At 47.8% G+C, this 26,581-nt stretch overlaps 1 protein-coding gene across 1 annotated transcript in view; it reads left to right on the top strand.

The window, feature by feature from the left end:
* The window catches only part of LOC147702481 (uncharacterized), a 341,914-nt gene that overhangs the window by 55,898 nt on the left and 259,435 nt on the right, over positions 1–26,581 (top strand). The window contains exon 2 of the mRNA XM_086931085.1: positions 26,146–26,229. Within this exon, the coding sequence (XP_086787211.1) occupies positions 26,146–26,229 (84 nt within the window). The remainder of the gene's footprint in view (positions 1–26,145; positions 26,230–26,581) is intronic.

Below are 26,581 nucleotides of genomic sequence, written 5' to 3' on the forward strand. Positions count from 1 at the left end.
TTTGCGTATTAGGGTTGGCGGACTAGTTCGGGGTACGAAGACGTCGGTCTGAAAGGCAAATGGACGCGTGAGTAACGCTGGTTCATTGTGTCATCATACTGTACAATGGAGTATGGCTAGAAACCCTGTCCCAGCACAACCATGCTGGCGACCTAATGGCGTATCAATTGCGTACTACGCGAACTAGCCCCCCTCAGCCCCTTATACATACTAAATTATTGCTCTACTTGTGCTAAGGTCTTGAATAAAACAAGGCATAATGTTGTCCGCCACTCAATAATCACCGCCAGCAAGCGAAAGATTCATTACCAGACATAATATTGAATTTGGCACTGCTGTAAAACACCCCCATCCCCAAGGATCCCTCGAAACCGGAATACTTGCCGCAAGGAGCAAGGCACCCGGCCAGCTCGCAAGGGGGGGGGGGGCGTTATTCGAAGCCATTAGACAATGCTAACATGTACCGCAGCCTGAAACACAACGTGAAGAAGCTGGGATCGAAACCTGAACCTCTGGTTTGGGAGGCAAAGGCCTTGCCCCTAAGCCGAGCACCTAATCTAACTGACATGACTGAACACAACGTGATAGCAACAGGGCCATATATTTTAACTGTTGCTTCCTCGACCTTCGGCTCCGGGGGGAATTGCCGCCGCCTGCCCCGAGACCCTAAGTCACCGAGCATTGTCCGCTCCCGGGGTTATGCTACTTATGTCTCCAGGCGGGCCCCGGCATGGCAACCTGAATGCCAGATACCGGGGCAACGCTCGAGGCACAAATTCGCGGGTCGCCGCTGGGCAGCCGGGGCCTAGTGAAACCACATTCATAGACACCACCTCTTGCCATAGCCTCGGTACTTGTCCTGAAACAATGTCAGCAGAAGCTGAGCGCCCCTGCTTTTTAATGACCGCCCTGCTGAAATTTAGCAAAAAACATAGGTGAGGCCCCAGCGAGATTGAACTCGCGACCCCTGGTTTACAAAACCACTGCTCTAATCCCTGAGCAATGGCGGGAGCTGAAACAACGCAGGCCATTTTGCTGATGGCCTGCGTGTCTGTAATTCGCAGTCTGTGCACAGTTGAAGAGCCGAGGCCTGCCTCAGATAACCCCGCGAGAGGCTCGCCGCACCGGTAATTAGGCTTTAATCTTGGATGGGGCTCGTCTGTGTGGTGGCCGCTCGGCAGAAACGAGGGAAGGAGGGTCAAACCTCAATACATAAACCGGGAGTGGGCAGGCCGCCCGGGGGCCATGCCGGCACCGCCCGGCAGGGGATAGGGTGAGAACAACCAGGCAAAACAGCCCCCCCCATAGCAATCGGTCAAATATCGGCCAGTGCCTAACCCGACCTGTGAGCAGATATATTCCAAAATCGGAATCTGCAAACAGGCCGAGACCAGGACATCCCACCGCAGACCATGCCAGAACCCGCAGCCCGGCAAACTAACCCGGGCCGCACATTCGCTCGGAGGTGCCCGAACCGGCGCTTCCCGCTGCTGTTCGCCAACCCGCACCACATCCCTCCTTGCGCCACCCCGCCCGCATGTGACCGGCAACAGGGCCTCATGGTCGCCCCGCGCGACCGAGAACGGACATCGTACGGGGCCCCCCTTCGAACCGGACGGTTTACCCCCCCTCCTCAGTGGCCGGACCCTAAGCGGGCCACCTAGCCCTGCTCGACCTCTGCAAAGAGGGAGTAGGCGGACGGGGGGTTACCAACCCGTTTCCCCCCACCTCCTCAGCGGCCCGACGATAAGCGGGCCGCCTAGCCCTGCTCGGCCTCTGCGAAGAGGGAGTAGGCGGAGGTGGGGTCAACGAGCGTTAGCGCTAAACTCACCGCCAAAAGGGGAATCGATGAAGTGTGGATCCTGATCCTGGACGGTGAAGAGGGGGGAAGGGGGAAGGCTATCTGTAGGCCTAAACTGGAGGCCTGGAGGCAACCCTATGGTTACCTGTCTATCGGGGGGAGCGGCGGCAAAGAGGGCGCGAGCGAGGAGGGGGAGCCCTATATACCTGTAGCTCCACCCCTCACCAGCGGCCACCCGCGCCGCCTCCCCCCTTCCCGGGTCCTACTGCTGGCTGCTCCCTCAAAAGTAGAACGAGGGGCTGTCCTCCTACGGGGTCCCCTTCGGGGACCTCGGGCATCCTGCAGAGTCTGCCTTTATATATTTTTAGGTCTCGGCCTGACGTCAGCAGCTCATGCGCTTCTCTCGTCATACGAGACTTCTTGAAATCGATATGATTCCAGAAGCCTCCTCCCAGCTCTGCCTTCAGCTTTCATTCGTGCGCGTCGTTTGGCGTCACAAATTATGCCTAAAGCAGTGCAATGATTGAACTGAAGGCATGCCAATCATTCCTTGTTGCCAGCCTGTCTCCTTTTAGGTACGCCCACGGGGATTGGATCGTTTACGGGCGGATTTACACTATTTCCTTTAAAGGACTCGAAGTCCTCTTTTGTCTAATTTGCAGCGATTGCACTGAAGGCATGCCACTCATTCCTTGTTGCCACCCTGTCTCCTTTTAGGCACGCCCACCGGGATTAGATCGTTTACTGGGTGGATTTACACTCTTTCCTTTAAAGGACTCGAAGCACTTTTTTTTCTAATTTGCAGCGCCGTCCACACGCTTGTAATGGCCGCTGACAGCCTCTTCTGCTTCAGCCCCCCACCCTCGCAAAATGTGGAATTCTGCTGCATCATCAACACACCTTATCTCTCAGGTGTTAAGCTTTTTAAAGCAATCTATTCCTTCATTCATTTGTACATTATGATGAGCTGACGAGTATATTGAGTATATTTCGCGTGAGGCCCGGGTGGACTACAGAGGTATGTTTGAATGGTCAGAGCCTTTAGAGCCAGAGAACCAGGTCAGGAGAGCTGCTTTAGAGCCAGAGAACCAGGTCAGAAGGGCTGCTTTAAAGCCATAGAACCAGGTCCGCAGAGCTGCTTTAGAGCCAGAGAACCAGGTCAGGAGAGCTGCTTTAGAGCCAGAGTACCAGGTCAGCAGAGCTGCTGTGGAGCCAGATAAACCAGGTCAGCGGAGCTGCTTGAGAGGGAGAGAACCAGGTCAGCAGAGCTGCTGTAGAGCCAGAGAACTAGGTCAGCAGAGCTGCTTTAGAGCCAGAGAACCAGATCAGCAGAGCTGCCCTAGAGCCTAAGAACCAGATCAGCAGAGCTGCTTTAGAGCCAGAGAACCAGGTCAGCAGAGCTGCTCTAGAGCCAGAGAACCAGGTCAGCAGAGCAGCTTTAGAGCCAGAGAACCATGTCAGCAGAGCTGATTTAGAGCCAGAGAACTAGGGCAGCAGAGCTGCTTTAGAGCCAGAGAACCAGGTCAGCAGAGCTGCTCTAGAGCCAGAGAACCAGATCAGCAGAGCTGCTGTAGAGACAGGTCAGCAGAGCTGCTTCAAAGCCAGAGAACCAGGTCAGCAGAGCTGCTGTAGAGCCAGAGAACCAGGGCAGAAGAGCTGCTCTAGAACCAGAGAACTAGGTCAGCAGAGCTGCTTCAAAGCCAGAGAGCCAGGTCAGCAGAGCTGCTTTAGAGCCAGAGACCCAGGGCAGCGGAGCTGCTCTAGAACCAGAGACCCAGGGCAGCAGAGCTGCTCTAGAACCAGAGACCCAGGGCAGCAGAGCTGCTCTAGAGTCAGAGACCCAGGTCAGCAGAGCTGCTTTAGAGGGAGAGAACCAGGTCGGCAGATCTGCTCTAGAGACTAAGAACCCTGTTAGTAGAGCTGCTCTAGAGCCAGAGAACCAGGTCAGCAGAGCTGCTTTGGAGCCATAGAACCAGGTCAGCAGAGCTGCTTTAGAGTCAGAGAACCAGGTCCGCAGAGCTGCTTCAAAGGCAGAGAACCAGGTCAGCAGAGCTGCTCTAGAACCAGAGAACCAGGTCAACTGAGCTGCTTTAAAGCCATAGAACCAGGTCAGCAGAGCTGCTTTAGAGCCAGAGAACCAGGGCAGCAGAGTTGCTCTAGAACCAGAGAACCAGCTCAGCAGAGCCGCTTTAAAGCCAGAGAACCAGGTCAGCAGACCTGCTTTAGAGGGAGAGAACCAGGTCAGAAGAGCTGCTCTAAAGCCTAAGAACCAGGTCTGCAGAGCTGCTCTAGAGCCAGAGAACTAGGTCAGATGAGCTGCTTTGGAGCCATAGACCGAGGTCAGCAGAGCTGCTTTAGAGCCAGAAAAATAGGGCAACAGGGTTGCTTTAGAGCCAAAGAACCAGGTCAGCAGAGCTGCTGTAAATCCCGAGAAACCAGGTCAGCAGAGCTGCTGTTCAGCCCGAGAAACTAGGTCAGCAGAGCCTCTTTAGGGCCAGAGAACCAGGTCAGCAGCGCTGCTTTAGAGGCAGAGAACAAGGTCAGCAGAGCTGCTGTAGAGCCAGAGAAACAAGGTCAGCAGAGCTGCTTGAGAGGGAGAGAACCTGTTCAGCAGAGCTGCTCTAGAGCCAGAGATCCAGGTCAGCAGAGCTGCTTTAGAGCCAGAGAATCAGGTCAGCAGAGCTGCTCCAGAGCCAGAGAACCAGGTCAGCTGAGCTGCTGTACAGCCAGAGAAACCAGGTCAGCAGAGCTGCTTTAGAGGGAGAGAACCAGGTCAGCAGAGCTGCTTTAGAGCCAGAGTACCAGGTCAGCAGAGCTGCTGTGGACCAGGTCAGCGGAGCTGCTTGAGAGGGAGAGAACCAGTTCAGCAGAGCTGCTCTAGAGCCAGAGAACCAAGTCAGCAGAGCTGCTCTAGAGCCAGAGAACCAGGTCAGCAGAGCTGCTGTAGAGCCAGAGAAACCAGGTCAGCAGAGCTGCTTTAGAGGGAGAGAACCCGGTCAGCAGAGCTGCTTTAAAGCCAGAGAACCAGGTCAGCAGAGCTGCTTAAGAGCCAGAGAACCAAGTCAGCAGAGCTGCTTTAGAGCCAAAGAACCAGGTCAGCAGAGCTGCTTTAGAGCCAAAGAACCAGGTCAGCAGAGCTGCTATAGAGCAAGAGAACCAGGTCAGCAGAACCTTTTTAGAGCCATAGAACCGGGTCAGCAGAGCTGCTCTAGAGCCAGAGAACCAGGCCAGCACAGCTGCTGTAGAGCCAGAGAACCAGGTCAACAGAGCTGTTATAGAGCCAGAGAACCAAGTCAGCAGAGCTGCTCTAGAGCCAGAGAACCAGGTCAGCAGAGCTGCTATAGCTGACTCTGACTGACTGACTGACTGACTGACTGACTGACACTGACTGAAACTGGCTGACAATGGCTGACACTGACTGACTGAAACTGACTGACGCAAACACTGACTGACACCGACTGACACTGACTTACTGACACTGGCTGACACTGACTGACAGTAACTGACTGACACTGATTGACTGACACTGACTGACACTGATTGACTTACACTGACTGACTGACTGACACTGACTGACTGACACTGACTGATACTGACTGACACTGACTGACTGACACTGATTGACACTGACTGACTTACTGACACTGACTGACTGACTGACACTGCCTGACTGACACTGACTGACTCTGACTAACACTGACTGGCTGAAACTGACTGACTGACACGGACAGACACTAACTGACGCTGATTGACTGACACTGACTGACTGACTGTGACTGACTGACACTGACTGACTGAAACTGACTGACACTGACTGACTGATACTGACTAACACTGACTGACGGACTGACACTGCCTGACTGACACTGACTGACTGACACTGACTCTCACTAACTGACACTCACTGGCTGAAACTGACTGACTGACACTGACAGACACTAAATGACGCTGATTGACTGACACTGACTGCCTCACTCTGATTGACTGACTCTGACTGACTGACTGACACTGACATACTGAAACTGACTGACACTGACTAACACTGACTTACTGATGCTCACTGACTGACTGACACTCACTGACTGACACTGACTCTCACTAACTGACACTCACTGACTGACATTGACTGACTGACAATGACTGACTGACATTGAATGACTGACAATGACTGACTGACACTGACTGATTCTGACTGACTGACACTGACTGACTGACAATGACTGACTGTCACTGACTGACTGATTCTGACTGACTAACACTGACTGACTTACACTGACTGACTGACACACACTGACTTACACTGACTTACACTGACTGACTGACTCTGACTGACTGAATCTGACTGACTGGCTCTGACTGACTAACACTGACTAACACTGACTGACATGACTGACACTGACTGTCTGACAGTCTGACACTGACTGACACTGACTGATTGTCAATGACTGACACTGACCGACTGACCATGACTGATTGACAATGACTGACACTGACTGACTGACAATAACTGACTGACACTGATTGACAATGGCTGACTGACACTGACTATCACTGACTGACTGACTGACTGACACTGACTGACTGACACTGATTGACTGACACGGACTGACTGATTCTGACTGACTGACACTGACTGACTGACACTGACTGAAACTGACTGACTGACTCTGACACTGACTGACACTGACTGACTGGTTCTGACTGACTGGTTCCGACTGACTGACACTGACTGACTGACTCTGACTGACACTGACTGACACTGACTGACTGACGCTGACTGACACTGACTGACTGACTGACACTGACTGAATAACTCTGACTGACTGACTGACACTGAGTAACACTGCCTGACTGACACTGACTGCTACTAACCGACACTGATTGACACTGATTAACACTGATTTACACTGATTGATACTGACTGACACAGACTGATTCTGACTGACTGACACTGATTGACTGACACTGACTGACTGATTCTGACTGACTGTCATTGACTGACTGACACTGACTGACTGACATGACTGACACTGACTGATTGACTCTGACTGATTGAAACTGACTGACTGACATTGACTGACTGACTCTGACTGACACTGACTGACTCTGACTGACACTGACTGACTGACACCAACTGACTGACACTGACTGACTGACACTAACTGACTGACACTGACTAACACTAACATGACTGACACTGATTGACTGACACTGACTGACTGACTGACTAACTGACTGACACTGACTAACACTAACCTGACTGACAATGACTGACTGACACTGACTGACTGACTCTAAAAAGTTCTCCCTGAGCACTCAAACCAGATATATAAACCAAATGTCCTCAAAGTCTATAATTAATCCCAAAAAGTCTATAATTAATCCCAAAAAATTGTCCAATCGCAGGAAGTTAGAGACAATCCATGTATTGATCCAATCGACAATTCCTTGTTGTCCAGATAATTTTATTTCATCCAATGGTCACTCCAAAATGGCAGCCAACAGGTGTTTCGTCATGCTATATGAGGCACAATGACTTCATCAGCGCTGCAACCCAAACAAGCAATACATCAGCATAGTGCTATTTACATGTGGGTGTCTCTATCTTAAGTACACATCACAATAGAACATATCTCATACATAAGATTGAAGAGTACAAGAATCCCGTGCGAGAAAAAGAAAAAGTATAGTTCCAAATCCAAATTCACTGAGTACGTGCTAAGCATCGGTAGCAAAGAGCCTCAACCACTCATAGTTTCAAGGTGCCTATAAAGATCAAAGGAAGTCAAAGATTAGAGTACTGTATACAAAAATTCACCTTTCTTATACCGTCTCAACATAATAGTCTTCCTCAGATTCTTCACAGAGAACCAGTAGGTCCAAAAATCTAAAATAAAATCAAATTTCATTCTATGTTTATTACTAGCCCCACAGTCCTCTATTCACTATCCCATATGCCATAACTCCATATAAACCTCCAAATGCCAGAAGTGTATATGTACCATAAAGTTGTAGTCCATCGCCGTGTAATCACAATGTTAATATCTTCCGTTAGTAAATCCTTTCAATATATATCTTGCCTATAATTGTAATTAAAATGACATTAAAACTCCTGTCCCATATGAATTCATGTCACTAATCCAAGTGAGCAGCCAATATCAAAGAGCACATATCTACCATATAGTTGGAGTCCATCACAATTAAAATATCTTCTGTTTATAAATCCTCTCAGTGTGTATCCTCCCTATAATTATAATTGGGAATAACGTTTGAACTCCTGTCCCAAAAGAATTTATATTTAGACCTATAACACATACATCTCCTGACACTCACCCCCTGTTATCCAAAATTCACGAACACTCTCCTCTTCAGCTCCTCGTCCCCCGTTAACAACGCACCCGAGTACAGGTACCTAGATGTAACAGGGCCAAATTAGCATTGTGTACATAGCAATGGCATGTCCCCGAATATGCTGAAACATGCTATTCAAGTAAAGCTAGCCCGAGCACTGCAATGAAATACCTGCGTATATACTAGATCGAGCTAAATATTTAGTTCAAGTAAAAGTAATCCAAACGATTGAGGGTCAACGATACCTTCATAATAATTATAAACAGACCTCCCCGTTAAATATTTGTCAGTATCTCATGTCTAAAAACGCACACCTTATATCTAGTGATTACCACATTTCTAATATCAAACGTACCTCTGAGTACATATTTACGAATTGTCCCGGCGTAGTACAACTCACCCAGGGTTAATCCAGGAGCTCCTCAAAAGCGTATCCCAATCCTCGGTAGCCGGCGTCCTACGTCGGCGCCATCTTGGAATTCCTAGTAATACTATGCGCACATGGTTGCGTGTACTTCTCTTCGGTAGCCGGCGTACTCCGTCTGCGCCATCTTGGAATTCCAATTTATTAATTTGCGCATATTAGCGCCATCTTAGAACATTATGTTTTAGCAGTCCGTCGAGGGGTGTGGCCGAACAGCCACGATGGCGGACGGCTCCTACTAGAGCTCCGAGCCCGGCCGGGACTTATCCGGCAAAAACTGAGCTGTGGGCGCCACCTTAGAGTCAGTAATAGGAGAATCGGTGGGTGAAGCCGATCTGCGGTGCTGAGACCTCGACTCGGGAAAGGAGGGGCGGCGATACTGCCCGATACCGAGGGCGCCAAAGGCTGCGGAGAAGGCCCCAGAAGCTGGGGAGTAGAGTGCTGGAGTGCCCGGGAGCCCGGGACTGAGGCCCTGTGATGTGATTGGCGGCTGACTCCGGGACTGCGAAGGGGGGGACCCTGAGCCCTGCGGATGATTACGGGTGTCGCCTGGACCCCCCGGACGTTGCTGGACGTAAGGGGAGCACAGAGGTACTGTGCGGACATAGCGGTGCACTGTGATCCGCGTAACAACCTGCGGGACACTAGCGACCTCAGGCGGTGCCATTTTGGGGAAGCGGACCCGATTAACACCCTTGAGGCTGCGGCGGTGCCCCCCTGGTGCGGACGACTTCTTTTTTCCCCATTCCTTCCCCCTTCCCTCACCTGCTGACTGGCCTCTCCGGGAGACGGAGGGATAGACGGGGAGAGGGACTGCACGACAAGACTCGGTGGGGACCTCGCGGGCCTCGGGCACAGGTACCACACAACGGGCATAGCAGGGCGCCGCAAACCATCACCCTTTCAGACTGACTCGGCCTGAAGACTGAGGAGCGCCCACACCGTGGTGACGTGGGGGTCTTCCCGGTGCGGCCCGAATGAGAGACTGGTGGGGCGACGGCCTGGACCCCTAAGTGGGTGACCCCGGTTTGGGCCAGACACAGCCGCCTCTTGGATCCCTCTCCTTCCGCACCCTTCACACGCCATCGCCCGGGAGATCCCTGTGGGGAGAAGAAGGCCAACCACCCTCGGGCTAAGACACCCCCACGACCAGAATGCACACACTAGGGGTGAGTACCCCAGGATTGGGACAGTATGGTGAGGAAAGGCCTGAGGCATGCAGAGGGCCAGGGAGAACAGGCGGGACCCGGCCCGCAGGCGGGAGCTGGTGCGGGCGGCAGCTGAGCAGGATCTGCTGAGCATGCGGTGCCAGGAGATCGCCAACCAGACAAGCTGGACCTTATTCTTCGGGAAATCCGATACTCACGACAGGCAATGGAGCTGCAATTGGGGGCCCTCACGACTAACTTATCTCTCCTGAAAGCCGACCACGGCAAGTTAGCTGACAAAGTCAAAGACCAAGGACTAGTGCTTACGGACCTTGCGCCCACTGTGGTGGACTACGCTACGTCTATCCGGGAACTGCAGGGCCAGGTCACCGCCCTGATGGACAGGGTAGAAGACGCGGAAGGGCGTAATCAATGTAATAATGTAAGGGTGATTGGCCTGCCGGAAAAATGCGAGGGATCGCAGGCCGCAGTTTTCATAGAGCAGTGGTTCCGTGATTATGTAACGACAGACGGGCTCTCCCCACACTTCTGCGTGGAAAGGGCACACAGGATTCCGACTGGACTGCCCAAGCCGGGTCGCCCCCCCACGCCCTTTAATAGTCCGCATCCTCAATTATCGTGACAGGGATGTAGTTTTAAGGAAAGCCCTTGAGAAATCCACCCTTCACTTTGAGAACCAATGGGTGTCATTGTACCCGGATTACACGAATACAGTACAGAAACAACGAGCTTCTTACCTGGAAGTGAAAATGAAACTGAGAGGCGCACAGCTGAAATACGCACTACTCTTCCCGGCCCGTCTGAAAGTTATCCATGGATGGAAATTCCACTTCTTTGAAAGCCATGCTGCCACGGGAAATTCAGAGGAAAGATCAAGAAGTAGCCGCCATCCATCTTCCGGTTCCGGGACGGAGAGTAATCGGAGAGGACCGTCGCGGGAACGACAGAAGAAAGAACAACTGGTGGCCCTTTTGATCGCCGGTACCTTCAGGGAAGAATCTGCGAAAATAACTACAGACTCGGAAGACAGCACAAGGCACTTGGACTCGGAGAACAGTGTGATTCTATTCCCCACAGTCACTCCTCGAGCTGCGGACGAACTAATAGACAATTGATTCAACAGATGGTGACCATTGCCAGAATCTCCTTTGCAGACACTGTATCGTATCCTTTATTGCTGTAATTGTGCACTTAGTACCAATTTATTCTTGAAAGATTATATGTGGGGGCGAAGGGGTGTGACTGGGGAGTATGTCAACGACCATTTATCCGGCATACATCAGGCCTCTAGAACCAAATTGCAGAAGGTACCTTTAGGCAGTGTCCAAGGAGACTCATTGATAATCCCACAGATACCGTATGGACACCGTATTGAACTCTTCTTATGTGTAATATGAATCACGGCTGAGCTGCCGTTGAGCCGGTGGAGCCCAGAGTTGGTAACGACATGAATAGGCGAGTGCTAGGTCACACCCCCCCCAATGGCGAATGCACAAGACTATGGATCTTTATGTTTTACTTGTTTATGTTGGGCTCAGCTACGTTTTACTGCTGCGCCGAGTTGGTTTTGCTTAAGTTTTTAACCGCATCGCTGCGGCGGCTTTTCCCGCTGTGTGCGGCAAATTACGAAAAGCAGCTTTACATGACGAGCTCAGCTCGTCATCCGCACACGACCACCGTGGCTGATGACGAGCTGAGCTCGTCATCAGCAGCAAAGGGGTTAAGTATTCAGAGGTGTACTTTCCTGGGTTCTACTCTCCAGTGCTCCTAACCCACGACCGCTGACAGACTTAGTTCCGACAATAGACGATTATGGCTGAACAGGCTGGATTATACAAAGTTCTTACCTGGAATGTGCGAGGGCTGGGGGCAGTGCAGAAAAGACACAGAGTCCACTCCTACCTCCTTAGGCAACAGACACAAATTGCTTTTCTGCAAGAATCACACCTCACGGCATCTGAGACACATAAGTTGAGGAAGAAATGGAGAGGCTCTATATATCCCACGTCATATTCCGCCTTCTCCAGGGAAGCCGCTATATGGGTAAGACACGGGACGCCGTTCGTAGAAATAGAACAGAAAGTGGATGGCCAGGGTAGGTATATTTTAGTCAAAGGCACCCTGGATGGCAGACGCATTGTCCTGGCTAGCATTTACACTCTGAATTATGACCAAGAATCGTTCCTACAGAGGGTGGGACGGGCATTGTCCGATTGGGCCGATATACCCTGGATACTTGGGGGGGGGACTGGAACGCTGTGCTTGATCTAGACATGGATAGGTCACACCCACCTCTACAGTCCTCTGGCGCTGCGAAGTTGGCTGGCGTCTTTAACACATGGGCGGAGGGCTGGGGGCTGCGTGATGTCTGGCGGGTATTACACCCCACGCACAAGGAATATTCCTTCTACTCCCCAGTACACGACCTACACACGGGTATTGATCGATTCCTATGCTCCCACACACTAACCACAATGATAGGTTCCCCGGAATATTTGGCAAAAACCTTCTCGGACCACAGGCCCCTAAGGTGCACCATTTTCTGGGCCAGAGTGCCGACTCCAATACCTACATGGAGGCTCAACCCACAACACTTAGAAGATGGACCGTTTAGAGTGACCCTACTGGACACTTTGACACAATATTGGAAAGCTAACTGGGGAACTGCTTCCTCCAACTTGCTGGTTTGGGATGCAATGAAAGTGGTGATACGTGGGGCTGCGATAGGGCAGTTGGTAGGCGCTAGACAGGAGTTGCACCGGAAGTTATGTGAGGTGGAGGCCCGGCTAGTAGAGCTTGAGCGGGAAACGGCAGGGGACCCCGACAAGAAACAGGCCCTACAAGAACAACACGTATTACATGCCGAGACGCTGGAATCGCTACGTGTCATATATTATAAAACGTATCTGCAAAGGCAACACACTGAGGCAGATCGCTCCGGCGCGCTGCTAGCCCGCTTGGTGAGGGTCAGTCCAGAAACCCCGATCATTACCCAGGTCCATAACCAGGTGGGCACCCTAGTGAGTACTCAATCCGACATCAACCTAGCGTTTCACGATCACCTAAAGCCACTGTACGCTCCGGCTGGGATGGAAGACAATACGCAAATAACTGATTTCATGAAGGCTCTCCCCTTCCCACTCTTAACAGCGGACGTACAGAAGACACTTGAGGGGCCTATAACTCAACACGAGATACGGGCAGCGATAAAACACTTAAATAGAAATAAGACACCGGGCATTGACGGGCTCCCGGTGGAGTTCTATTCAACTTATGCCGACACCCTGGTACCGATCCTAGAAAAAGTGTATAGGATAGCCTTCGAAGAGGGCCATCTGCCACGATCAACTATGCAGGCATTGGCGACCTCAATACCTAAACCAGGTAGGTATGTCTTGGAATTGGCAAACTATAGGCCCCTATCCATGTTGTCAACTGAGTATAAAATACTGAGCACGGCTATTGCTCTGCGTATTCAGCCCCATTTGACTGCACTTATACACCGAGACCAGTGTGGGTTTCTTCCCGGACGTAGTACCTCCCTAAACACGAGACGCCTACATGCACTAATAGCGGCAACACCGAAAGAACTGAAACAGGCAGGATGCATAGCGTTGGATCTCAAACAAGCATTTGATTCACTTTCTTGACCCTTTCTGTTTGAGGCCTTGCAACGCTTTGGCTTCCCGACCCCTTTACTGCAATGGATCAAGTTGTTGTACACCGACCCCACAGCTCGGGCAAGAACAGGGCGCTATGTGTCGGCAGAATACCCGGTCCACCGAGGCACCAGACAGGGATGCCCTCTGTTCCCGATGCTGTTTGTCCTGGCGCTCGAACCATTGGCCATTGCTCTTCGTAAGTGTGCGACCGGATCAGGTATTCCAATAGCGGGGTCCTCCCATCAGCTCTCCATATATGCGGACGATATGTTATTATATCTCCGGGACCTGGAGGCAGACCATACGCAATTATACGACACCTTCCGTAAGTTTGAAATGGTGTCGGGCTTGGCTATAAACCCAGAAAAGTCGGTGGGATTCTACTTCTGGGACGCACCTCACCCGCCCTCTATACCTTTTGGCGCCTACGTGATCTCGGTAGCCCAGTCTAATTTTAAATACCTTGGGATCCGTATATACAGAAAAACGGAGGACCAGTTAGATGGCAATATCTCCAGGGTCATTGCTGGCCTCCGTGGCAGTATCAGTTTTTGGACCTCACTGCCTTTGTCAGTCATGGGCCGCATTGCAATAGCCAAGATGGTGATGCTACCTCGCTTGTACCACTTCATGAATCTGCCCATATGTCTCCCGCACCGAATTTTCACAACAATAAATACGTTACTGACCACTCTTATATGGGGGTCGGGCAGACGACGGATTAGTCTGCGCAAACTACAGCTTGGTACTAAACTAGGGGGTCTAGGTGCCCCTGATGTTCAAGGGTATTATTATGCCAGTCAACTCCAATGGTTGTCTTACTCGCTGGCCGGAAGGAACCTTCACGAGATCAGCTGGACGACGGAACAATTAGAACGGGGCGAACTACATAACCTATTGCTAGCCAAAATTAAGATACCAGAGATGTGCCACCCGCTGCTTCGCATTGCCCTTCTCTGCTGGAGAAAGGCACTAGCTTACACGTCATTGGCAATGCCATACGCAGGTAATATCCCCTTACTGGGCATCCCAACACTGCAGGGAAATTTTACGAAACATACACTACAACACTGGACGGAGAGCGGAGTGGAGGAGATAGGCAGTTTCTTTGGAGATGACTCGCTGCTAGACCATCGCACCTTCGTTCAGGTGACTGGGACCTCGGACAGACATTATTTATTACATGCCTTTGTATCACACTATATTAGGACGACATGGGCGCCGCAACGCATTAAACCACAGCAACATGAGCTAGTACACCTAATACACTACATGGGGGCGGGGGCTCACTTAGTGCGCTGGCTGTATACAGGGATTAGAACACATGCTGCACTGTCCCTTACCGCATTACGAGAGATCTGGTCGCAGGACACGGGGGAGGAAATTACAGAAGCTACATGGCGGTAGATCCTGGAACACCCAAAAAGGGTCTCACGAAACGTGAAATTTAAATTTATCCAAACTATGGTTCGTCATAGAGCATATCTCACCCCGGAGAGAATACACCGGATGTTTCCAGACGCCCCTCATCATTGCCCGCGATGCAGGGTGGATGAGGCGGGACTTACATATGGTTTGGACATGCCCACAGCTGGGCAGCTATTGGAGGGAGATATGGCAGACAATAGGAGAGGTTTCGCAGATACGGGTAAAGGAGAGCGCATTATATTGTTTAGTGGGAGCTCGCCCACGTCCCAAGCAGCTAAAAACCAAACTCAGATTTGTGGATCTTGCCTTCATTTTGGCAATCAGGACGATTACGATGAGATGGAAATCCCCTAGAACGTCCAGGGTAGAGACATGGCGAACGGAAGTAGTGAGGTGGTGAAGAGCAGAATGCATTGCCCTTAGAAAAGAGGAGGAGGGCAGGAGGCGGAAAATTCCCATGGCAATGGACTGGGAGGTTATGCTAATGGAGTTAGAAAGATTAGACCTACCGCTGCCCTAAAGTGAATGACAGCACATTATACACTGAGTGAAGAGAGCTGGGTATAACAGACGCCAAGATGGAACAGATGTGTTCTGTATATGTTTTTTATCGATTATCATGGAATAAGAGTGGTCATCACTGGGGAGCGGAGACTGAATTAGTGAGAGACTGTTAACACCTGGGACTGGGGGCAGGGGAGGTATTTTTGGGGAGGGAATGGGTGGGTATGAGATATGTCCTGTCACTAACGTATGATTCCGATACCATGCATTTATCCATACATATATGATCTGGTTTACGTGATACTGTCCTTTATTGCGGAATGGGGTTAAGTTGAAAAATCGTGATGTATTTCATGGCCAATACCTAATGATGTATGCTATCGCACTGAATGTACAATCACGAATAAAGTTTTTGAAAAAAAAAAATGTTTTAGCAGTCCGCCTACTGTTAAATCTCACATATTGCCGCTAATGAGAAAGTCATGATTATTCACCGTCTGCTAATATATATCGCGGCTACTGGATAAATAATGCGAAAACATCCTAATCTTCAGACGCCATACAACTGCAGTCACGCTGACTTAGTATTCAGTTCATGTTGGCCAAAACATACACAACTGTATCATATAAGCAGCGATAAATAGTTAAGTGCTAGCCATCACTGTATTTCTATATCATCGGCACTCTATTTATATAAATTGTGTGTTCCTGTTCATAAGTAACAATAAAGTTATTAAGCACTTGCAACTACTCCAAAATTCGTTTACAATTATTCAGATTCACCAATCCAAATAATAAATCATCCACCGGCATTAATTCATATGCGCAAGCTCCTAGTATAATCTCCACGTCAATACCTTGTAAAATCTTGTACTGGTTAAACCCCCACCGTTCCATGAACCAAATATCAAAGTCTGAAAGTCTCATACATCCGTACATCCCTATAAGACACTATTCTATTCTCATGAGAAGAGAGTAGTATATCAGAATCACACATAGGGTGAGAAAGTTGTCACTAAAATATCCACATAATGCCTTATGGGATGAGCACATTATCTAACCATAAATACACCGATATTACTCATTATATTTAGTAGTAATGTGAGAAAATCGGAAAATATATAGGAAATAGAAACAAATAAGTAATAAAAAGCAGAGGTACTAAAGCATGTATTACAACAACTACTATCATGCAGTTGGTCTCTCATAAACCATTTCATCCTAAATAGATTACAAAATTGTCATTGGTTCTATCATCCTAGAGCCTAAAGCAATTTATATCATACAATAAGTGTCATTCTTGAGCAATCATACAAAGGATCAAACCTGACCCAAGTATTACAAATTCATACATAAAATAGACACATCAAAATCAACATAAACCAGTTAACATGTTATCATTTGCTAAGCTGTGCGAGAGCACAAACTGTTAATATCTCCATAACTTTTCAGACTTGTCCCAAAAAATATTGAAATTCATTATCAATATTCATGCCACATTCTACTACTTTCAATCTCATTAACCAAATGACCTCTTTCCTCCTGAGCTTCATTTGTCTGTTACCCCCTCTCGGGTCCTGCCTCATATTGTCTATACTATGAAATTGAAAAGTGTGCTTCTTACGGTCATCATTATTGTGCAACGCATGAGCAGCAATAGGGTATCTAGTATCCCCATTTTTCCATGCTCTAAAGTGTTCGAGTATTCTGTCCCGTAATCTTCTGATCGTGCTACCCACGTATATCTGACCACAAGAACATAATATTACATATACTACATAAGTGGTATCGCAGTTAATAAATACATCAATCTCATATGTTCCTGTGATGTTATAGTTGAAAATCTTAGTCCTATTCATAGCCCACCTACAGGAGCTACATCGACCACATTTGTAAAAGCCCTTAATTCTATCATCTAGCCAAGTCCCCTCTGCTCTATACGGGTAACTAGGGCTGACAATATTGGCCAATGTTCTACCTTTTCTAAATATCAGACTTGGTCTTGTTCCTATAAAGGGTGATAGATCTTTGTCAGCAGTCAGTAGGTGCCAGTGTTTGTTCAAAATAGAATATAGCTTGGAACTCTCATTGTTATAGTTAGTGATTAATCTCATCTTAATTCCATCCTGGTTTTTTGTATCTGACACCTTTGTAAGCATGGGCGAATTTTGCGAATTTGCGATCCGCGAATTTGCGAATTCGCAATCCGCAAAATTCACAAATTTGCGAATTTTTTATTTTTGCGTGATCGCGGGTGTTCGTGGGGAACTTTGCGTATTCGCGGGGCGCTTTGCGTGTTCGCGTTTTTTTTTTGCCTGGTTCATCACTGCCACCCTCTCGTTTTTTATGCCCTTCTGCCCTCTGTACCACTTGTTTTTGTGCCTTTCTGCCCTCTGCCCCACTCTTGTTTGTGCCCTTTTGCCCTCTGCCCCACTGGTTTCTGTACCCTTCTGCCCTCTGCCTAACTCATGCCCTCTGTCCCACTTTGTGCCCTTCTGCCCTCAGCCATAAGTCAGCTTCAACAGGAAGCACTAATAGATAAAGTATAGCAGGTGCTTGAGTTGAAGGTCAAATTAAGTTACACAGTCATTAATCACCCCAAGTTTGGGGTGATTAATGATTGTGTAATTGAACTTGAGATTCAACTCTAGCACCTGCTTTATTTTATCTATTAGTGCTTCCTGTTGAAGCTGACTTTTTGTAACTATTTTAGAGGCTCTGGCAGCTTGCCGGCGCCATTCTAAAATAGTTACAAAAAGTCAGCTTGAACTTTTGACCCAATCCGTTCCGCTTGCGGATTTTGCAGGAAATTCCCGAATCTCGCGGATTGCGAATTTACCGAAAATCCGCAAAATCCGCGAGCGGAACGGATTTTCCGCCCATGCTTACACCTTTGGTGCCAATGTCTGTGCCCTCTTCAATCCTTGTACTCTCTTCCTCGCTTTGTCTATAACCATCCGATCATAACCCCTAACTTGGAATCTCCTCATATTATCCTCCACATTCCAATCAAAGTCATTTTCATTCGAACAGTTCCGTCTCGCTCTCACCATCTCCCCATAAGGTATCGTATTAATTTGACTCTTTGGGTGACAGCTTTTTGCCTGAAGTAATGCATTACAACTCATCTCTTTTCTGTACATTCTACTACACAACTTGTTACCACTTACAAATAGCTCAATATCCAGGAATGCTATTCTCTCTTGATCGTACTGTGTGGTAAACTTCAAATCCACATCATTATCATTCAAATTAATGAAAATCTCTTTAGGTTTTTCCACTGGACCAGTCCAGATCATCAGGCAGTCGACTATAAAGCGACCCCAGTAGTGGATGTATTCTATCCATCTGTGTCCACAACTGCCCCAGATCCACTCCGCCTCAAACCACCCCATAAAGAGGCTGGCAAAAGACGGAGCGAACCTGGAACCCATCCCTGTGTCAAGGCATTGTTTATACCATTTGTTATTAAACAGAAATACATTATTTTTCAAAACCAACTCAGTCATCTGTAAAATCATCATAGTGTGATCATATAGTTCTGCCGGTCTTTTGTTGACAAATGTCTCAATCGCCTTGATGCCTAAATGGTGTTGTATATTCGAGTATAGTGAAACAACATCCAGGGTTACTAAGTACATCCCAGACTCCCATATTAAGTTGTTCATAATATTCAATACATGTTTAGTGTCCTGAATAAATGCTGGTAGGTTCTGCACATATGGTCTTAAAAAAGTATCTATATATTGTGAAAGCTTCTCAGTCGGTGCTCCAATGCCTGAAATTATGGGTCTTCCCGGGGGGTTCTCTCTATCCTTGTGCACCTTTGGTAAGATGTACGTACATGGTGCTCTAGGGCATGTTATCATTAAGTAATTATACTCGTCCAAATCCAAAAGTGTCTGATCATACCACAATTTAAGTTGTCTATTAATTCTATCTGTCAATTCGATAAGAGGGTTACATTGCAAGGTCTCATAATACATAACGTTATTAAGTTGTGACATAACATCAGCACTTCCCTGTATACAGAACAACAATGTTACCCCCTTTGTCAGCCATACGTATTGTAAGATCCTTATTACCAATTAATTCTCTCAGGGCAAGTCTTTCGCCCACTGCAAAGTTATCTTTGCTCTTGAAAGATTTCGAGTCCCTGCTTCTATCAATAAGTTTGTCCAAATCATAGTTGACAGATTTAAAAAAAGCATCAATTGTACTCCCTGTTTATAATTGTGGTGTCCACCTAGACTTTAATTTTAGGCCACTACTTTTACTCGCATACCTATTCACTTCAAGCTCTTCTAAAAGTCTAGATACTGTTACTGGGTCCTCCTCACTCTCCGTTAGAGACATAAGGATCTTAGTTGCATAAATTCCTTCAATCGTCAATTTACTGACTTCTTTTATTTCTCCCATGTGATACAGTTGTGTATTTTTTGGCCAACATAAATTGAATACTAAGTCAGCGTGACTGCAGTTGTATGGCGTCTGAAGATTAGGATGTTATCACATTATTTCTCCAGTAGCCGCGATATATATTAGCAGACGGTGAATAATCATGACTTTCTCATTAGCAGCAATATGTGAGATTTAACTGTAGACGGACTGCTAAAACATAACGTTCTAAGATGGCGCTCATATGCGCAAATTAATAAATTGCAATTCCAAGATGGCGCTGACGGAGTACGCCGGCTACCGAAGAGAAGTACACGCAACCATGTGCGCATAGTATAAATAGGAATTCCAATATGGCGCCGACATAGAACCCTTTCACAGTAGCCCTTTCACACTACTTTAGGCCACACACTCTGCACCCTCACACACTCTACACCCTCAATGCAACATACACTCCAAATGCCACTCAGTGCCACGTAATTACACGCCACATAATTGCACTGCATTCCATGAAACATACACTCCAAATACCACTCAGTGCCACATAATTACACGCCACATAATTACACTGCACTCAATGCAACATACACTCCAAATACCACTCAGTGCCACATAATTGCACTGCGCTCAACGCAACATACGCTCCAAATACCACTCAGTGCCACATAATTACATGCCACACAATTACACTGTACTCAATGCAACATACACTCCATATACCACTCAGTGCCACATAATTACATGCCACATAATTACACTCTACTGAATGCAACACACACTCCACAAAATACCACTCAGTGCCACTTAAGTAAATGCTACATAATTACACTGCACTCAATGCAACATACACTCCAAACAATACCACTCAGTGCCACATAATTACACACCACACAATTACACTCTACTGAATACGACATGCACTCCACACAATACCACTCAGTGCCACATAATTATTTGCTACATATTTACACTGCAATCAACGCACCATACACTCCAAATACCCCTCAGTGCCACATAATTACACGCCACATAATTACACTGCGCTCAACGCTACATACACTCCAAATACCACTCAGTGCCACTGTGAGACCTGGGGTTACCAGCCCTCGAGGGGGTAGCATGGCGCGAGCAGCAAGGCAGCCAGGGGCTTGTGTGTAAAGCAGCTACTTAACGCACACATCCAATGTAAGACACAGTGGCGCAATAATGGAGACCACACCAGTAGTTGTATTTGAAAGAATCAAGATCTTTTATATAGGCTTTCAAATAGAGCGTTGCATTGTTAACTCTTTAGAATTTCATTGAGACATTTCATGAATCGCATTCAGGTTACATTTCCCATCAATGGGTGAACATTTCCTTACAATCATAACCAGCTCATCTAGTAGGGAAACACTAGTTGTCCCCGCCTGTCCTATCAACCTTTCTGACAGGCAATGGGGTGACTGTATTAACCTGGAGGATCCTACAAGAAGCGACTATAGTAATGCATTTAAATATCACATCAAACCTCTCATGGATGCTTTTCCCTCAAGGTACTAAAACATATCAGCAAGTACTTCTCAGTCCAACAAGGAACTCCAAAGAACACAACCTTTAGCTATTTGTGACAAGCTTTTCTTCTTATGAATTCCGGTTGGTTTGCAACCTAGATCAGATCATTAGAACACTAAGGAAGCCCACCTCTGCAAGAAAGTTCAATACAGTGAAGTGAATCTCCCTCTCATGTCAGGCTTGTAAATACGGTGCATCATGAACATTTTCAGCTTGTAAATATGGTAGAGGAGAACGTGTTTAACTCTCCAACCTCCAAACTCAGGAGGCACATTCAGAAAGGGGCCAACGGGGCCCAGTCTCAATACACCCCGGGAGAGGGGCGACCTCGGGCCACACTCGGCCTACCGCCCTCCTCCCCGGGGGTTACCTGGTACCTTCAGCCCTCTGGGGCCCTTGCGTTGTCTGAAGTCGGCGGAAGAAAGCTTCCGCCGGCTGGGGGGACCTCTTGCCGCCTGGCGCATTGCTTTGGGGATGCAAGCACTGGTGCTGGGGCAATGCGGTTCCGTGACGCGGGGCAAACAGGAGGGGGCTCTCAGGCTCCACGGCCCCCCTCCGCGACGTTCCCGGGCTTCCCCGGTTGAAGCAGAGGCATGGGGATGGCAGCCAATTGCTGCGCGGCTCAGGCGGGGGCGCGGCCGATGTCGCGGCTCACGTCCCCCGTCACGTGATGAGGGGAGGCTGGCTTCGGGCCTAGCGCGGCCTGATGAACTCGGTGCAGCTGTGAGTTGGCCTGGGAAGTTAGCGCTTGCGGCCACAGCACGATGACGGCGGCAGCGCTTCGCAGGGTCAATTACGTCACAACAATTCACAGAGTCAAATACTTCCCAGCGCTTCACAGAGTCAAGTACTTCACAGCGCTTCACGGGGGCAATTACTTCACAGCGCTTCACAGAGTCAAGTACTTCACAGCGCTTCACGGGGGCAGTTACTTCACAGCGCTTGGCAGGGGCAGTTACTTCACAGCGCTTGGCAGAGTCAATTACTTCACAGCGCTTGACAAGGGCAGTTACTTCACAGCTCTTGGCAGAGTCAATTACTTCACAGCGCTTGACACGGGCAGTTACTTCATAGCGCTTGACAGAGTCAATTACTTCACAGCGCTGGACAAGGGCAATTACTTCATAGCGCTTGACAGAATCAATTACTTCACAACTCTTGGCAGAGTCAATTACTTCACAGCGCTTGACAAGGGCAGTTACTTCACAGCGCTTGACAGAGCCAATTACTTCACAACGCTTGGCCCACAGAACAGTCAGAGACATACAGGATGGCCCAATTGTAGGCAGAGGATGCGCAGGGCAGCACAGTCCAGTACCTGGTCCCAGAAAGCAGTCTTCTTGGCGCTTGGATGGCTCTGCGCCCTTGGTTGCTCGTTTTTTTAAGTTCCTGGGGGGGGGAGGGGGGGGATGTTGATGAGTTGAAGGCCTGAAGAATTTCTCTTCAGTCAGTAGAAATGGTCTCTGGGGTTCCCTACCACTGGGCCAGATCAGGGGGGCTAGCTTAGGACACCTCACCCAGCTTAAGAGGCAGCACCTAAATCCTGTCACTCCCAGTAGCATAGGTTCCTCACTAGGCCCTCCCGCCTAAACTCCTGTGTGGGTTCCCCAGGTTAGTGATGCCCCAACTGACTAGAAATTTTCCCTCCTTTTCCTTATATAGTGTCAGTTGGCAGTGGCAGTTGGTGCCTCCCCTATTCTGGAAGGTTCCAGGAGCTTCCCTCATTCTAGCTATGGGCAGGCTGGTATGGCAACATTGTTTAAGGGTTCCAGCCAGCTCCTGGCTACTAGAGTGCGCCTAATCAGACCACGCTGCAGTAGCAGGGGTCAGTGGCAGCCATGTTGGGGGAAGAGAGCACCTGCACCCTGGCATTGATTAGCAATGGGAGGGTGCCCAGAGTCCTAAAGCCAACAAAAAGTAGGTGTTAAAAATTAGGCAAGGGCAAAAAATGCAGGGAAAGACCACGCTAGGGCTGACAGGTCTAACAGCCACATAATTACATGCCACATAATTACACTGCACTCAATGCAACATACACTCCAAATACCACTCAGTGCCACATAATTACACGCCACACAATTACACTGTACTCAATGCAACATACACTCCAAATACCACTGTGCCACAGTTACACACCACATAATTACACTCTACTGAATGCAACCCACACTCCACACAATACCACTCAGTGCCACATAATTATATGCTACATAATTACAATGCAACATATACTCCAAACAATTTCCACTCAGTGCCACATAATTACACGCCACATAATTACACTCTACTTAATACAACATACACTCCTCATAATACCACTCAGTGCCACATAATTATTTGCTACATATTTACACTGCGGTCAACGCAACATACACTCCAAATACCACTCAGTGCCACATAATTACATGCCACATAATTACTCTATCTATCGCCCTCACACTATCTATCTATCGCCCACACTCTATCTATCTATCGCCCTCACACTATCTATCTATCTTTTGTCCTCACTCTATCTATCGCCCCTCACTCTATCAATCTATCTATCTATCTATCGCCCTCACTCTATCAATCTATCTATCACCCTCATTCTATCTATCTATTGCCCTCACTCTATCTATTGCCCTCACTCTATCGATCTATCGCCCTCACTCTATCCATCGCCCTCACTCTATCGCCCTCACTCTATCTGTCTATCCATCGCCCTCTATCTATCGCCCTCACTCTATCTATCTATTGCCCTCACTCTATCTGTCTATCTATCTATCTCACTCACTCTATCTAGCTGTCTATCACCCTTACTCTATCTATCTGTCTATCGGCCTCACTCTATCTATCTGTCTATCACACTCACTCTATCTATCTGTCTATCACCCTCACTCTATCTATCTATCTATCGCCCTCACTCTATCTGTCTATCACCCTCACTCTCTCTATCTGTCTATCGCCCTCACTCTATCTATCTATCTATCTATCTATCTATCTATCTATCTATCTATCTATCTATCTATCTATCTATCTATCTATCTATCTATCTATCTATCTATCGCCCTCACTCTATCTGTCTAGCACCCTCCCTCTATCTATCGGCCTCACTCTATCGATCTATCGCACTCACTCTATCTATCTATCTATCTATCTATCTATCTATCTATCTATCTATCTATCTATCTATCTATCTATCTATCTATCTATCTATCTATCTATCTATCTATCTATCTATCTAATCTCCACAGCATCACTCAACACCATAACAGCATTACTCAGCACCACAACAGCATCACTCAGCACCACAACAGCATCACTCAGCACCACAACAGCATCACTCAGGGTCACCACAACAGCATCACTCAGAGTCACCACAACAGCATCACTCAGGGTCACCACAACTTCACTATGCGCTACCACAGCATCACTGAACACCACAGCATCACTGAACGCCACAGCATCACTCAGCGCCACCACAGCATCAATCTGTGCAACCACAGCATCAATCTGTGCAACCATTCAACAACAACTGGTTCAAATATGTTCTATCAATGTTTCAAGCTTTATTACAAATGTCACAAAACGATGTTAATATTTCACTTCTGTTTTTGGATTTTCGTCACAATAAAATACACTGAACATAATCTTCACAAAAGTTATTTACAAAAGTTTAAGCTATTGCCATTATAAATTACAATAACTTTTATTTAAGTATTAATTATTATAAAAAATTAAAAGCCATTGTTATTTGTAATATCAATACATCTAAGTCACGTAAATACAACACATATTGCATTACAAATGCAATAGGTGTCACATTTGCGAAAGTTATAACTAGTGGCATTGTAAATGACAAAGCTATTAATTTCGCTATTTTCAAAACCAACACATAAATAAAAAAAATGTCATTTACAATACCAATAGCTCAAACTTTCCTAATGCGAGACCTATTGAATTGATAATGCTTGTTTGATATAGTCCACATACCAGTTGGGAAAAATGCTAGAGCTGGTTTCCTGCCTAGTCAATTGAGGGAGCCACCTTCTGCCTGCATGTGTCCTGATGATTCACTGTTTAAGATTAGCTGGTGATTCTAATAAACCTAGCCTGGACACTGGCGTTTCTAGTCTGTTTGGCAAAGTCACCACAATTACATTCTTACAAAATTGTGTATGTTTTATTTTATATATGTACATGTATTTATATAGCGCAAATTACCCACATCGCAGGCATCTAAGCGCTTGCTTAGGGAACCCGTCCTGGTATTCCCCTGTGAGATAACCCCGGCAGGGTATCCACAAGGTGAAAGCCAGGCATCCCGCCGCTATCCACAAGGTGAAAGCCAGGCATCCCGCCGCGAGGGGCCGTTGTGGAGATTAAGCAAGCTATTGCCCAGAGTCGCAGAGTGTGAACCCGTGAGTCGAGTAGGCACCGGAGCGAGAATTATCGAGTCCGTGGAATTATTGAGCCCAAGCCCTGTCGAGGCGGGGAATTGAACCCTGGTCCAGGGCCGATCTCAGCTTCTGGGTCTGCCGCCTCTAACCCCTGAGCCACACTTCTCCAGAAGTGAATTATGTACAAGGTGCCTGAAAGGGTCAGAGGATTTAGCTCTTTTGCTTTGCAGATGTCCAAAACTCATAAAGCATCCTGGAGGGTGGGGGAATTTTACAATATAACGAAACCTAAAGTTCAACTAACAATTGGCATAGTACCGCTACTTTCCCTACGGAGATCTTTCAGCCAGCCACCGCCTGGGCAGTGGTGGTCTTTCCATCAATCAATGCGCCAAAGTTGCTCCCCAGTTCTCCTGTGCTAGAGAAGTAATTTTTCAGTATGACTCTTTGATTTTCAATGTTTGTTGTCCTACAGAGTTCCAGCAGCAGGTTGCAAAGATCTTTGGGACAGAGGATGCACTGTTTGTGACCTCGGGCACCATGGGAAACCTTGTATCTGGTAAGAATAAATGTCTCTGTCATGCAGGAGAGCAGAAATAAAGTGTTGCCAATCAAGTACAACATGAATATGTAGACACGGATCACTTCTTCGGGGGTGGGCATACCCTCTGCATGGTTGAACTCTATGGCAAAACTTATTTGGCCAGTAAGTGCGTATCTGTCCTTCAGGTGCAAGGAGTTTACTATGAGGATTCTCTTATTTGGTGAGTTTCAGTGTCAACCAGTCTGCCAGAGATGCGCCAGAGTCTTGTCTGCTGACCTGGGGAACCTTCTATTTGTTGTATATGAGTATTTTTAACCAATTAATGTCATGTCTACCTGTAGACCCTGCAAATATATGGTGTTCATAT

This window comes from Lissotriton vulgaris, chromosome 7 (genome assembly GCF_964263255.1).
Source record: "Lissotriton vulgaris chromosome 7, aLisVul1.2, whole genome shotgun sequence".
Lineage (NCBI taxonomy): Eukaryota > Metazoa > Chordata > Amphibia > Caudata > Salamandridae > Lissotriton > Lissotriton vulgaris.